We start from the raw sequence: 13,035 nt of genomic DNA, 5'->3' as shown, positions 1-13,035 counted from the left end.
CTTGCATTTCTCATTGATTTTGGATGTAGACATCCAAAGTGAACCTTTCAGACCTTATTTCTGCAAGCTCGCTGTTTAATAAGCCCTAACATCTGACGTCACCAGTGCTATTAGCAGACACTTTTTTCAACTAATACATAAACGCGTAAAGTTTTGTGCATATAATGTGAAACCGATGCGGCCGCGCTTCGCATCGGGGCGCCGCGTGCTGCTATGTCCAATTACACTTACTAAGTATCATTTTCCAGCCATTAAGGTCTGTTCTGCAGTTTTTATACACGCTATCATCTGAATAACAGTCCTTTTATTGGTCATTGCTCGCGAGACGCGCAGGCTTACACATGCTAATTCGGCTTTTCTATCTTGCTCTTACTTAATTAGACACTTATCATTCTTATCTGCATATCTCCTTGCTATATTTGCATGCTGCAGTAATGGACCCCATTGAGGCAAGGAAGGGCACGCCAGCCTTAACAGGCAAAACTCTGCTGTATGTTGCGATGCCGGTGCTTTTGCCAGAGTTAATCACCAAATAGTAGCGCTGATATTGACTGCTACTTTTAGATACTTTACATCCATTTTTGTTTCGTTAGGCGTCTTCCTGTTCGGATATGACCAAGGAGTCATGTCTGGTATCTTGACGTATGTTTTTCTACAACATGTGTTCAGCACCACCCTCATGAATCGTTGCTAATCCAGCCCTTACAGGGGACCGTACTTTCTCGAGTACTTCGACCACCCCACTCGAGCCCAGCTTGGAACTATGGTTGCTATTCTTGAAATCGGAGCTTTTCGTAAGTCAGCTTGGAGTGATTATAGCTTCCGTATATTATGCTTACAGCTTGTGTTTAGTATCTTCATTGATGGTAGGACGAGTCGGAGATATTATAGGCCGTCGTCGAACTATTTTCTATGGCTCCATAGTTTTTGTTATTGGCGGTGGTTTCCAAACTTTCTCTATCGGAATGAATACCATGATTCTTGGACGCATTATTTCGGGTTTTGGTGTTGGAATGCTGTCGACCATAGTGCCCGTTTATCAGTCCGAAATCTCACCAGCTGACCACCGTGGTCGCCTTGCATGCATCGAGTTCACAGGCAATGTAGTCGGCTACGCTGCTTCTGTTTGGGTCGACTATTTGTGCAGTTTTATCGAAAGCAATTTGAGTTGGAGAATTCCCCTTCTCTTACAATGTATCATGGGCGCTCTATTGTGTCTTGGATCTTTGCTCATCGCCGAGACGCCCAGATGGCTACTTGACCATGATCATGATGCGGAAGGAATGATTGTCATTGCTAACTTACATTCAGACGGTGATACGGAAGATCCTCGCGCCCATACTGAATTTAATGATATTAAGGAAAACGTACTTTTGATGCGGGCAGAAGCAGAACGTTCGTATTCAGATATGTGGAGAAAGTACAAGAAGCGTGTTTTGATTGCCATGTCTTCGCAGATGTTTGCACAACTAAACGGAATCAATGTCATTTCTTATTACGCTCCTCTTGTTTTTGAAGAAGCTGGTTGGGTAGGTCGTGGTGCTATTCTAATGACTGGTCTCAACGCGTTAGTTTACGTTGCTTCTACCATTCCTCCCTGGTTCCTAGTCGACCATTGGGGTCGTCGGCCTATTCTTTTATCTGGTGCGCTTATTATGGCACTGTCTCTCTCTATGATAGCGTATTCTATCTACTTGGATATTCCTGCTACGCCTGATATGACAGTATTCTTTGTGATAGTGTACAACGCCTTCTTTGGATACTCCTGGGGACCTATCCCCTGGCTGTACCCTCCTGAGATTATGCCACTCTCTGTTCGTGCTAAAGGAGCATCATTATCTACAGCGACGAATTGGGCATTTAACTGGCTTGTTGGTGAAATGACTCCGATCTTGCAAGAGACGATAGAGTGGCGAATGTATCTACTTCACGCGTTTTTCTGCTGCATGTCTTTTGTTCTTGTTTACTTCACGTATCCGGAGACGAAGGGCGTATCATTGGAAGATATGGATCTAGTATTTGGAGATGCTACTTCGTCTAGCACCCCTCTTAATCGTGATGAGGAAGATGACGATGCTGAGTCTCTGACAGGAGGAAGATCAGATGACATTGAACAGGGTTTATCTAGACCTCATTCTGTTGAGCTTGACGATCATGGTGCGCGACCATCCGAGGAGCGCGCATTTATTGACCGTCACTTATCGGCATCGCCCATGAAGCGGACGCATAGACACGATGATTGATTTAGTAGGTCGCCGATCTATTTCGTGAATCAGGGACTCGTTAAGTTCTACAGCATTTTTGGCAGTCGGAAACTCACAAAATATTTGTAAACCACCATGGTAGTGTTAAGTTTTTGTAGAAATATTAGCAGCTAAAACTTTTGTTTTTGTTTATAGTCATGGGGATAGAAGTTGCGGTACGTTGTGGGCATTCGAGGGTTGCAGAGATTTTTTTGTGGTAAATTGAGTGGATTGAATGGCAAGCAATAGTTGGACTGCAGAAAATACATGAGTTAACAAACCTTAATCGTAATAGTTGCAAATACATTTCGTTACAAATCAAAGCCGATTGAAAATCCTTGGAGCAGCTTCTGCTATCGCTTTCCCTTTGACTCGCTTACTGAAGTCCTCGACGGTGATTTTATTGTCTTTGCCTTAACTGGTCGTCCTTCAACGGCTGCATCGACAACTCTACCTCTTTTTGTGCCCCTCCGTTCTTCCTCAAGGGATTTGGCACGAATCGGCGTAGACTTTGAATACGCCTCTTTTGCATTTTTGTCATTAAATTCTCCAGAGGAGGTATCATCCTCCAATCCTGATTCGCTGTCAAGACAGAAAATGTCAGACCAATCATCGTCAGCAGCGATGCCTTCTAGTTCTACATAATCATTATCGCCATACATCTTGTCCCAGATATCAGCATCTTCATCTTTATTTATCTGCGCCCTTCGTGGGCCATCTGCCGATAATGATAGTTCAATGTTGCAGTTAGGAACGATTGTCTTTGCAAAATTTTTACCTCGAACGCGGGCTGACTTATAAGAAAATGGCGCCGGCGTGCTGCTGGTAGCCAACAAGTCGGGATGCACGGATATCGCTTCCCACGAGACTGCACCGGAAATCCGGTCTAACGTAGACGTAAATTCGTCATCTTCCAGGAAATCGTCACCAACCCTCGTTCTAGATTTCAAGCTTTTCGTATAAATACTCAAGGTATCATACAGAGGCATGGAAATGAACGAGTGCAAGTGCTCTGATTCATCGTTTGAATCTGCACCATTCTCGAAAATAGGCTCATACATGGCGGGTACCTCGCTAATGCTCTCATTCAAAACCAAAAATAAATAGCCTCTCATATAGATTGGTAGTAAAATATCATGAGCGTCAAAAGCAGAAGCTTGTTTATGAGTTCTTAAATGACCTAGCTCAGCTGGGATAGGAAGAGTCCGTCGCTGACCATCGCTAGACTGAGCTGCAAAAAAGGCTTGTAATACACGAAAATGTGAAGGGAAAAAAACGGTACAAGACATATTTGTCCGGCTCTGTGTGAGGTAATATATCGACTCATCAGCCGTGGGAGTATGCGCGTCTATGCCGTCAGACGAGACAGGAGGACATAACGAGATTCCAGCCACCGGAGGTAAAGCACCTTTTATATCAAGAGAGTCAGACACACTAGGGAAAAATTTCAGAATGTGGAACATAGTCCATTGAAACCAGTATGGACTTAGAACGACGGTGTCTGCTAATAAAACTGTGTGAGCGTGCCGAGATGAAGGTATATGCGCTCTAAGGGCACCTGAGAACATCGACTCTTTTAGCGTATTATATCGCGAGGTGATTACAGATGCCGGGATTGCTTGCAGTACGATTCGATCTCGCGGGTAAGAAAGGGTATGATCGATGAAATTCAACAGGTTCGGATCAACGACACCAGGAGGTACGTAGATTGTGATACGAGGGCGAGGAAAAAAATTGTAGTAGTGTGCTTGCGAGATTGAAGAAAGAAGCCGAACTACTGAGCCGGTGTGCGAAGTGACAGGAATGACGATATCGACCGCATGCTGAGACCATACTAGATTACAGATTTCGCATTAGTTTTACAGCGAGTATTTGTGAAGAGAGATGAAATAGCTCACATTTCAAACCTTCTGGCCCAAGCAAGGTCAGCCACTGCAAATCTTCCATATCTGAAGCAGGAAGATCGATGGGAGCAAATGGTGAGCTTGATGGCCCAAGTATTTGCGCCATATTATCGCCAAATCTAGAATTATCTTCCAATTGCCTTGACCAGACTGTGGCTTCGGGTTTCAAAAACCGAGAAGCAGCATCAAGAGCCGCTTTTATTGATACTGGATTGATGTCAAACATTGTCACCGATTCGGTACCGATGCCATTAGCCGGTGGTAAATATTGCGACCTCGAATTTAGTCTTGCTCTACCATTATGCACGCGAAGTCTGGATGTCGGCGATGAGTTATTAACGCCATTTGCTTTAGTAAGAAACTCTAGATCGGTAGAGTATGGACCCATGAAGAGAAAATGCACATATGTTGGAGGATTCTCATTTTGATACTCAAGCTCGAGAGCGAGATCTGAGGCTAATTGTAGCAAACGAGAAGCGGAAACAGTAGAACCGGCCACAAAGAGAATGTTGGTAGCTGAACGCGGGGATGATCTGGATATAGAATTTACTAAAAGTGCAAAAGCAGAATACGCAAACGGCTGACGGGAATTGACCCCGTTAAGCTGCTTTGACGCCACGGTGGATGTTGTAGTATATGGTTCCGAGATAGCTTTTAGCAAGAGCAGAAAAGCACTAGCCGTCAACAAGATAGTGATAAAAATACGCCTTGTCCGGCGCATCACGAAAAATCACACAAAGTCAGCTCATATGATATTAAATTAGAGCAATATGCTCAAGGAATTCAATTTAAGCATTACTGGTAGCCGCGGAGAGATAAAGTATGACAATAGGGTGAGAGACTGATTTGAATTAGAGCCGCACACTGGTTCCGACGCCGCCCTCCCTCAACAATTCGGCAACAGACAGGTAGCTGCTCAGCCGCTTCAGCATTTATGTATATATATGTCGTTTGTTACTGAAAATTGAAGTATGCCTGTACTATAGAAAAGCTCTCAGTCTCCATTCATTTCTTTCGTTGAAGCGTTTACGCGTGAAAAGCAGGGCGGTATGCTGAAACTCGAAGTAATGTTTGTTTTTCTTATTTTCCACATTTCAGCAAGGTAATAAAAATATATTGTCTAATTTTCCAAAGCTGATTTCTTGTGACTATAAACAAACAAGAAGCAATGCAGTAATATCGCAATAATTTAAACTACCTAAAGCGATGTGAAGCCAACCTAATTTAGTATCAAAATCGTGACAATATTTACAAATCTATCTTCCACCCCAATGGAGGTTGTACGGATGACAGACAGCCCAGTGAATACTAACTTCGGTGTCTGGGTTTTCCGAAAGCGGGACTGCGGGCACGTTGACGACTCCTTCTCCTTCGATAACAAAGTGACCGACACTATCCGGCATAGTCAGGAAAGTACCATTATACTCGGAACCGCCGGCCGCTCTGAATAGATAATAGAGTATCATGTTAGACCAGAGCGCATTCAGTGGACCACTTCCAATATGGAGATAATCAGTATACTGCTCCGAGAAACCACGTGTCATGCTCGCCCATTCAAATATCTCTATACCATTTCTGGTAGCCAAGGCACGCGAGATTCTATCCATGTCGAGGGTCACGAGATCGGCTTTGTTGGAATTCTGACGAGTTGTGAGTCCACGGTACATCATTGGCAGATTCGGATCAGATCCGAAATGATCTCGAACATAGTTCACGAAAGTCTGCATACGAGATTGGAAGAACATGAGCTCTTCCCAAGCGAGCTGACGACCCTCGAGGGCTAGTTCGTCATTTCGTCGCTTGGCTTTAACTTCTTCCAGTTCTTTCTCGGTGAGTTTTTCGTCACCTGGATAGACTTTGTTACGGTAACTTTCCCTGATAGCTCGCTCATCCCATAAGCCCGATTGCAACAGAATGAGATCGGGGGATTTACCATTCATTCCAATGATTTTGTCATTAACAGGTGCATAAATCTCTTTGAAGCGATCCTCGAAAGCGACTATTTTGATCTTGGGCATCCACCACCATGGAGGAGTCATGGGATATAGTGATGGCACGTGCCAGTGGTAGATGGTGAAATTGAGTAACTTGAGATCACAGTAGTAGGTAGTGTGCATTCCACCATGCGGACCCTCGGTGAACTTTGGCGTAACCTCCAAAGCCTTGCAAAATTCCTGGATCATTATGCGGTCAATGGAATCACCAAGGATGAGAACACGACGGCCATGCAACCAGTTAAGTCGACGAACCAGGCGCTGCTGGGTGGGGTCGAGCTCGACGGGCTTCCCGCCCGATTTCTTTGCAGAGTCAATATCTTTCAGCAGTCTGTAGTAACGAACGAGCTCATTTATCCAATTGTGCGGGCCTGCGTTAAGATACTTATCGGATGGAGGATCAATCGTGAACTCGGGAATCTTGTTGGTAGGATAGCGAGCGGTTTCGGGAATTGGCAGATCGAAGATGTCGGTTTCAGGGTAGGGGATCCATTGGGTCTTGTAATTGTTTTTCTTGTCAGTATAGAGATACCCTGGCTGCCGATATGGGTCGCGGCACTCTGCAGGTACGGCGGCAGCGACTGCTGGAGCATAGGGTGAGTTGGCGAAGGCGACGACGGTGTCAGACGTTAGCGCTGCAGGTGAGAACTCAGTGTGTATGGAGTAACCGAGAAAGAGGAGGAGACCGAAGCCGACGGCGAGGACAATGTAACGAGTGATTGCAGGCGGCATGCCGAAATTCAAGGAGGTAAGGGACGGGAAAGAGTAGCGGACGCGAAAGGAACAGAGATGTTTCCTCACGGCGGCGATCTTGGTGATCTGTAGTGGTGAGAATGAACGGACGCCGCGCAGGTCCGAAGCCAAAATGTTCCATTTCCAAACTTTATCTAAAATTGGCTACGCATGTCCCCGACCTGACGGAGCTGCAATATATATATATATATATATATATATATATATATATTTTGGAATTAGATCTGAATGGTTGTCGACTACGTTCGTCATCCAGCTGCTGCTCGTTATCAGAAAGCCCCGCTAATCAGTAGTTCAGGGAATTACTGGTAAAAGGGCCAAAAACTTTAAAATAAAATAGCGCAAGATGCAGCATGCGGCTCAATGTCCATGCTCGGCCGTTTCGAATGCGCATCAGTTTCAAGCTCCTACTTATCTTGCAGAGCTGGTTTTACATAAAATCCAAAATGCTTATCTTCATTCTCCTTACTACTCTACAAAAATGCGAGCACAACTCACAGCTCGTCATGCACTACAGCACTCGCACTTGTCTTAACCGACTGCACAACCGTTACTGTAGAAATCACTGTCGATGTGAGGTGCTCTGTCTCTCCATCGTAGTCCTCCTCATCGTAGTCATCCCCATCGAAGTCCTCCTCATCGTAGACCCCCTCGTCATCGTCTGTTTCAACATCTTCTTTGTCAATTATTTCCTCCTCTGTAGCTTCCGTGACATTCTCGGCCTTTGCTGCAGTAGCAGCAGCAGCTCGAGCATCCTCCAGTAGCACCTCGACCCGGCCCTCAACATCCTGCAGCCACGCATCAACTTCGCCATCCAACTGGCTCAGTGCATTGCGCACCGCAGTCTTGTCGATTGGAATCGACTCGATCACCTTCGCAAAGTCATCAACCGTATCCCGTAGCATCTTGAACTCTTTCCAGTCACGCCAAGTAATACCGTCCATTACCGCCCACTTGCGTGCTAGTTCATGCAGTCCCACGTTCGTAACAGTGCGGAAAATGTCAAGAGTCGAGCTTTGAATAGACTCTGCCTCTCGTAATACCGAGTTTGCCGCTTCGACAGCAACACCTCGTACATTATCTGCCGTAGATAGCAGCACATATGCAAGAATATGTTCCAACTTCTCAGTAGTGTTTGTGTTGCTAGCCGACAACTCCATCTCAATCTTTGCCTTTGCAATAGTCAAGTTAGTCGCGCCAGCTTCGCGTAATTCTTTTCGTGCTTCATCAAAAAGAGCCTCTAAATCCTCTGACAGAGAGCTAATTGCCGACTTTCCTGCACTGCGAAATTTTTCATTCCAAGAAATGATGTCCGCTTCAATGATTTCGAGATGAGCAAGGTCGTCTGGCTCAGCTTTGGCAGTCATGTAAGGGGATGCAACTGATGGTGGCGGTGCAGGCGACGCTGTACTAGGAGCAAACTTGCGTGAAGATAGTGATCGCGAGCTCGACTCAGATACTACGTCAGAGGAGATTGCAGAAGAAGCCGAAGAGGCCGAAGAGGCCGAAGAGGCCGCAGAGGCACTCTCAAGGACCTTCTCCGGCACGCTCGATGTTTGCTGCTGGAAGAGCTTTTCTGATACGCGAGAAACGACACCCTCGACTCGTTCATGGTATATAATAGTCGCGTAGTAGAGCAAGTACTTTCTGTACATAATGTCCAGATGTAGCCATAGTAAACAGCCATAACGTTTAGTGTGGTTGAGCGCAGTTTTGGAGGCTGGTAAAAGAGTATTCGAAGAGTACTCTCTCACAAACTCTATCATATCGTTTAATGTACTTTTCAGTTTTATTTCGGTTGTCTCCGCGTACTTCTCAACGTCGACTAGTTGAGGTGACACATTGTCGCATAAAGATGATAGAGCAGAGTGTGCCTTGTCAGTATATCCTCTGGCTTTGTCAACATACGCCTTCACTCCAATATCGGCATACTTTTGGGCAGCAGCATGCTTTGCACCATCAATATGCTTCTTGCCGTATAAGTTGTACTTCTTTTCGGCAAGGACGCCAACTCGGCGAGTGGCAGGCACGAGGATCCTCTCGTACGAGACATGAGCACGAGCGACGTATGGCAGGATATACTTCTGTGTAAATTCTGCATTGCGCAACGGCGCAGTTAAGCTGTTAAGACCTTTGCATATTTGTGGGTGTGAGGAAGAATCACTTGGGCATTTGATGAATGTGAAGTAAAAGAGGTAATAGAAAAGAATGCTAAATCAAATGGTCAGCTGTGAATGTGCTGCGAAAGCATAGTGAATGCGCAACAACATACTGAAGAGCCAATGAGCTAAATATTGACGAGAAAGCTTTTTTTGATGATTTGCCTCTTTTCTGACGAGTCCGCCTTGTGCGGGTAGTAAATGGATCAGGGGCAGTATCGACGGCGGGGACAGTATCAACGGCCGGGGTAGATGCAGGAAGCGGCGCATCGCTAGGTTTCGGCGGGGAAGACGGCTCCGGCTTGACTGCTGGCGGAGAAAAAGAAGCTGGCGAAAGAGAGCCCGACTTTCTGGCTCTGGATCTTGTCTGCATTTTTGCTGCGTAGGTGGAGAGAGAGACGGCGCAGGCAGGAGTAAGGTTGGGAAGCGGCCGGGGCATAGCCAGCGCCAACAGAAATGTGCATCACGTGGAGTGCTCTTCTGTCACGTGCGAAACCTCTATTGGCACTCGGCTCTTGACAATAGGCCACGCTCTAGCAATATATCAATCTTCAGTGCACAAATGTCGCATCTCTCAACCCTCAACCCGCTGCTGCTTGATCCATCGAGGCCATCTTTATTTGAGCTCGTGTCTGCGAGTCAACTCTCTGACCTTCTCTCTCCGACAGCGCGCTACATCCTAGCATCGCTCGCTGCGCGTAGACCGCGGTACTTACTTCGGCTTGTGCTTTACTTTGATGAGCTCTACGCAACTCTCTCTGGAATTATTGAGCTACGCTGTCTGACAGTATGGAATGCATCTTTTACGGAGTCGTTTTACGATCTGGCTAGACGGCGAGTCGTGAGAGCTGATAGAGCTGTCGTGGCAGCCAGCGGCGATCTCAAGAGCGTGCAAGAAAAGGTTGATAAACTAGCCGAACTGCGAAGTCGAGATGTTTATGCGTCGCTTTTTGCTCTTGTTGGCTTACCGTACATTGTTGGCAAGTGCGATTTATACTACGAATCACTGCAGACTGCGTTGCTGTTTCGCGCAAGGAGCGACGACGGCGAGGAGACGAATCAGACACGTCTGCAAAAGGCCAAAAAATTAGTATTGAAATGGTTTACAAAGTTGTATCCATCTATGAAATTATCTGCTAGTGGAATCTCGCTACTTCTGAGCATCTTGTATTTATTCGGCCGCACGCCATATAATTCAGTTACTGATTTCCTGCTCGGGATCAGATACACGCGTCAGACGCAGCGTCAGAAGCTCACATCGTCCCTGCCGTTGTCTGCGCCAGCAAAAATATCAGTTTTGCGGAACTTAATGAGAATACTGTTGAAAGGCTTTGATATGGCCTTGCGAGGTGCACTGCCGATAGCTGTTTTCTCGCTCAAACTGCTTGAATGGTGGCATGCATCTGATTTTCCGCGTCAGTTGGCACAATCTACTCGTCGGCGTCAGCGAGAGCTTCAGATTGCTGAGGAAGAGGAAGACAGGGAACGTACACAGTCGAGCAGTGAGGAGAAGTCTACCAAGTACGCGCTGGACCCGCCAGAACAGCCGCAACGGCTGTCGATGCCGCTGACTACGTCTAAGGTTGGCAACGAGAAAGCTACCGACGAAGCGTGTGTGTTGTGCGGTCATCGAATTAAGGAGCCTACGGCGATAGAGACTGGGCGCGTATTTTGCTATGCATGTATCTATGGCTACATCACCAGTCATCCGGCCCCAACCGCTGATTGTGTGGATGTGGCAGTGCGGTGCCCGGTGACTCATCAGCGGTTGCTGGGTGTCCAGTTCGAGACCGTCTCGGGACGCTGGCTCGCGAGTGGGCTGCGGCGGTTGATCGTTTAGTGGGGTTCATTTGGCTGCGGCGGTTTGCTTATGTTATGATTATGTAATTGTACTTCCTGGGAAACTATACGGCCGACAGGACTAGGTCGCGCGCGAGGTGCGGGGTCACGGATTGTAAATTGTGCCGCGGAAGCGCAACCGAAGTGAGTCCGCGAACCGATCAAAGCGCTTCGAGTCTGCGATAAAATGCGCTTGGGAACCTGTTTTTGACTGATTTCGATTGTTTGCGTTCTCTGCGCTTCGTCGCTGTCATATCCTGCGCTGCATGTCACAATGAAACCCTCATCGCTACGCATCGTCGCGAGACCTTGTCTTCGTGCTGCGTCTAGCCGCGCCATTGCGTTTCGCTTCTTTTCCGCCAGTAGAGTGAGCACATCAGCATACCTTGCACTGTTTCCTTCCTTATCTCTGCTAATATTCCTTCGTATAGATAATTGCTAAGTTTGACGCCTCGTATGACGTCGTCGTTGTCGGCTCCGGCTGCTCTGGTCTTACTACTGCCATCGTATGCGCCAAACACGGCCTCAAAGTCCTTGTTGTCGAGAAAACTCAGTACTTTGGTGGTACCACTGCTTACTCTGGTGGCGGTGCGTGGGTTCCCAATAATAGGCATCAGCCTGCTATTGGCGTCAAAGACTCGGCTGAGCAGGCCGACATTTACCTCCACAATGTGTTGGGAGACCTCTGGGACGAAAAGGTGCCCGTCTACATTGAGTCGGCACCCAAGATGGTTGAATGGGTAGAAGAAAACTCTGCACTCAAGTTCAAGCCGGTGCCACTGCCGGACTATCATTATTCTATTGAAGGCGCCTCAGTAGGTCGTACTATACTCACCTCAGAGTTCAATGGCCGACAATTAGGAAAGATGATCAAGCAGATCCGCTACCCGCTTCAAGGATACTCGGCGTTTGGCACTATGCAAGCAGATCCTGCTGAGCTGGCGTATCTGACGAACCCCTTCAGCAGTCTAAGCAACTTCACCAAGGCGACCACGAGGGCTCTCGGTTATCTTTCCGACCTCGTGCGGTTTGGCAAGGGTGCCTACATGTGCAATGGTAATGCCATTGTCGGCAGCTTACTGTACAGCGGTATCAACTTGGGTGTGACATTTTGGAATCATTCGCCGGCTCTCAGCTCGATCTTGGACGGTTCGAAAGTGGTTGGTATTGAGGTGTTGCACGATGGCCTTGCGCAGAAGATTGAGGCGAAGAAGGGCATTGTACTTGCGAGCGGTGGGCTGGCTCGAGCTCCTGAGGCACGCAAGTACATCCCTAACGAGTGGGGTGCCAGTGTGAATGGAGGCACCGGAGACGGTAAGCGTATTGCTCTTGAGAGCGGCGGTGTTATGCCGCCACCAAACCCAGATAATGCTATCTATGCGCCTATTTCGCTGTTGAATAAAGGCAAGGGGCCGATTCGCCGTTTCCCGCACTTTGCTATCGATCGCGCAAAGCCGGGCTCTGTTATTGTAGGTTTGGACGGCAAGAGATTTGCGAGTGAGTCGCAGCCGTACCAGGAGTTTGTCAGTGCGATGCACAAGAAAGGCATCAAGAAGGCATACTTTATTGGTGACAAAAAATTTTTGCGCAAGTATGGCATGGGCATGGCATTACCGTGGCCGTATCCGATTTTTAACCTGAAGCGTCAGGGATATCTTGTCTCTGCGCCAACGCTGACTGAGCTGGCGGAGAAGATTGGCGTGCCGGCCGACACGCTAACAGAGACTGTTGCAAACATGAACAAGTACTCCGAAACCGGTGTCGACCCGGAGTTCAACCGTGGCGGTAATGTTTATGACCGTTTCTATGGCGATGCTGCAGTTAAGCCCAACCCGAGCCTTGGTAAGTGCGAGACTGGACCATTCTATGCGCTCGCAGTATACCCGGGCAACGTCAGTTCGCTTTACGGTCTGAAGACTGGATATAACTCCGAGGTATTGAACGCGGAGGGTAAGCCGATTGAGGGCTTATATGCGGTTGGGCTTGACCAAAACTCTGTTTTCAAGGGAACGTATCCTGGCGGCGGATCTAGCATCGGACCTGGAATGACTTTTGCATACCGCGCAGGTATGAAGATCTCGGGAGATGTGGCATAAATTTCATAAATTAGCATTTTATTTTGGCGGTTGTTGTTTCAGCGTGG

At 47.3% G+C, this 13,035-nt stretch overlaps 6 protein-coding genes across 6 annotated transcripts; 3 read left to right on the top strand and 3 right to left on the bottom strand.

The window, feature by feature from the left end:
* The first annotated feature begins 204 nt into the window (after window positions 1-204).
* On the top strand, window positions 205-2,529 carry V2V93DRAFT_332008 (general substrate transporter). Its single transcript, XM_066907666.1, has 4 exons — window positions 205-490; window positions 565-642; window positions 709-794; window positions 853-2,529. Exons 1-4 carry the CDS (start codon window positions 435-437, stop codon window positions 2,241-2,243), a joined length of 1,611 nt encoding a protein of 536 aa, XP_066768132.1. The 5' UTR covers window positions 205-434; the 3' UTR covers window positions 2,244-2,529.
* Window positions 2,420-5,036, bottom strand: V2V93DRAFT_130488 (uncharacterized protein). Its single transcript, XM_066906805.1, has 2 exons — window positions 4,142-5,036; window positions 2,420-4,077 (listed from the first exon to the last, which is right to left on the bottom strand). Exons 1-2 carry the CDS (start codon window positions 4,866-4,868, stop codon window positions 2,597-2,599), a joined length of 2,208 nt encoding a protein of 735 aa, XP_066768131.1. The 5' UTR covers window positions 4,869-5,036; the 3' UTR covers window positions 2,420-2,596.
* Window positions 4,971-6,961, bottom strand: V2V93DRAFT_364750 (uncharacterized protein). Its single transcript, XM_066908915.1, has one exon. The coding sequence runs from the start codon at window positions 6,871-6,873 to the stop codon at window positions 5,404-5,406; it is 1,470 nt and encodes a 489-aa protein (XP_066768130.1). The 5' UTR covers window positions 6,874-6,961; the 3' UTR covers window positions 4,971-5,403.
* Window positions 6,962-7,329: 368 nt separating this feature from the next.
* V2V93DRAFT_364748 (uncharacterized protein) lies at window positions 7,330-9,459 on the bottom strand. The gene is made up of 2 exons (XM_066908914.1): window positions 9,167-9,459; window positions 7,330-9,105 (listed from the first exon to the last, which is right to left on the bottom strand). The coding sequence occupies exons 1-2, from the start codon at window positions 9,424-9,426 to the stop codon at window positions 7,389-7,391; spliced, it is 1,977 nt and encodes a 658-aa protein (XP_066768129.1). The 5' UTR covers window positions 9,427-9,459; the 3' UTR covers window positions 7,330-7,388.
* A 56-nt stretch (window positions 9,460-9,515) lies between these two features.
* V2V93DRAFT_130575 (Pex12 amino terminal region-domain-containing protein) lies at window positions 9,516-11,030 on the top strand. The gene has a single exon (XM_066906807.1). It carries the CDS (start codon window positions 9,616-9,618, stop codon window positions 10,891-10,893), a length of 1,278 nt encoding a protein of 425 aa, XP_066768128.1. The 5' UTR covers window positions 9,516-9,615; the 3' UTR covers window positions 10,894-11,030.
* Window positions 11,031-11,166: 136 nt separating this feature from the next.
* On the top strand, window positions 11,167-12,988 carry V2V93DRAFT_378349 (FAD binding domain-containing protein; the record flags this gene model as incomplete). The annotated part of the gene is made up of 2 exons (XM_066911953.1): window positions 11,167-11,259; window positions 11,324-12,988. The coding sequence occupies 2 exons, from the start codon at window positions 11,167-11,169 to the stop codon at window positions 12,986-12,988; spliced, it is 1,758 nt and encodes a 585-aa protein (XP_066768127.1).
* Window positions 12,989-13,035: the final 47 nt, after the last annotated feature.

This window comes from Kockiozyma suomiensis, assembly GCF_038497685.1.
Source record: "Kockiozyma suomiensis strain NRRL Y-17356 unplaced genomic scaffold V2V93scaffold_2, whole genome shotgun sequence".
NCBI classification, from domain to species: Eukaryota; Fungi; Ascomycota; class Lipomycetes; order Lipomycetales; family Lipomycetaceae; genus Kockiozyma; species Kockiozyma suomiensis.
Note: the sequence above shows the minus strand (reverse complement) of the source record. Positions and strands in the feature narration are given on the sequence as shown.

Coding starts and splice junctions, on each gene's coding strand:
- V2V93DRAFT_332008 (XM_066907666.1), top strand. CDS start 435: ATGGACCCCATTGAGGCAAGGAAGGGCACGCCAGCCTTAACAGGCAAA. Junction 643..708: donor GTCATGTCTGGTATCTTGAC/GTATGTTTTTCT, acceptor CAGCCCTTACAG/GGGACCGTACTTTCTCGAGT. Junction 795..852: donor TCTTGAAATCGGAGCTTTTC/GTAAGTCAGCTT, acceptor GCTTGTGTTTAG/TATCTTCATTGATGGTAGGA.
- V2V93DRAFT_130488 (XM_066906805.1), bottom strand. CDS start 4,868: ATGCGCCGGACAAGGCGTATTTTTATCACTATCTTGTTGACGGCTAGT. Junction 4,078..4,141: donor TGGGCCAGAAGGTTTGAAAT/GTGAGCTATTTC, acceptor TCTGTAATCTAG/TATGGTCTCAGCATGCGGTC.
- V2V93DRAFT_364750 (XM_066908915.1), bottom strand. CDS start 6,873: ATGCCGCCTGCAATCACTCGTTACATTGTCCTCGCCGTCGGCTTCGGT.
- V2V93DRAFT_364748 (XM_066908914.1), bottom strand. CDS start 9,426: ATGCAGACAAGATCCAGAGCCAGAAAGTCGGGCTCTCTTTCGCCAGCT. Junction 9,106..9,166: donor TTTAGCTCATTGGCTCTTCA/GTATGTTGTTGC, acceptor CATTTGATTTAG/CATTCTTTTCTATTACCTCT.
- V2V93DRAFT_130575 (XM_066906807.1), top strand. CDS start 9,616: ATGTCGCATCTCTCAACCCTCAACCCGCTGCTGCTTGATCCATCGAGG.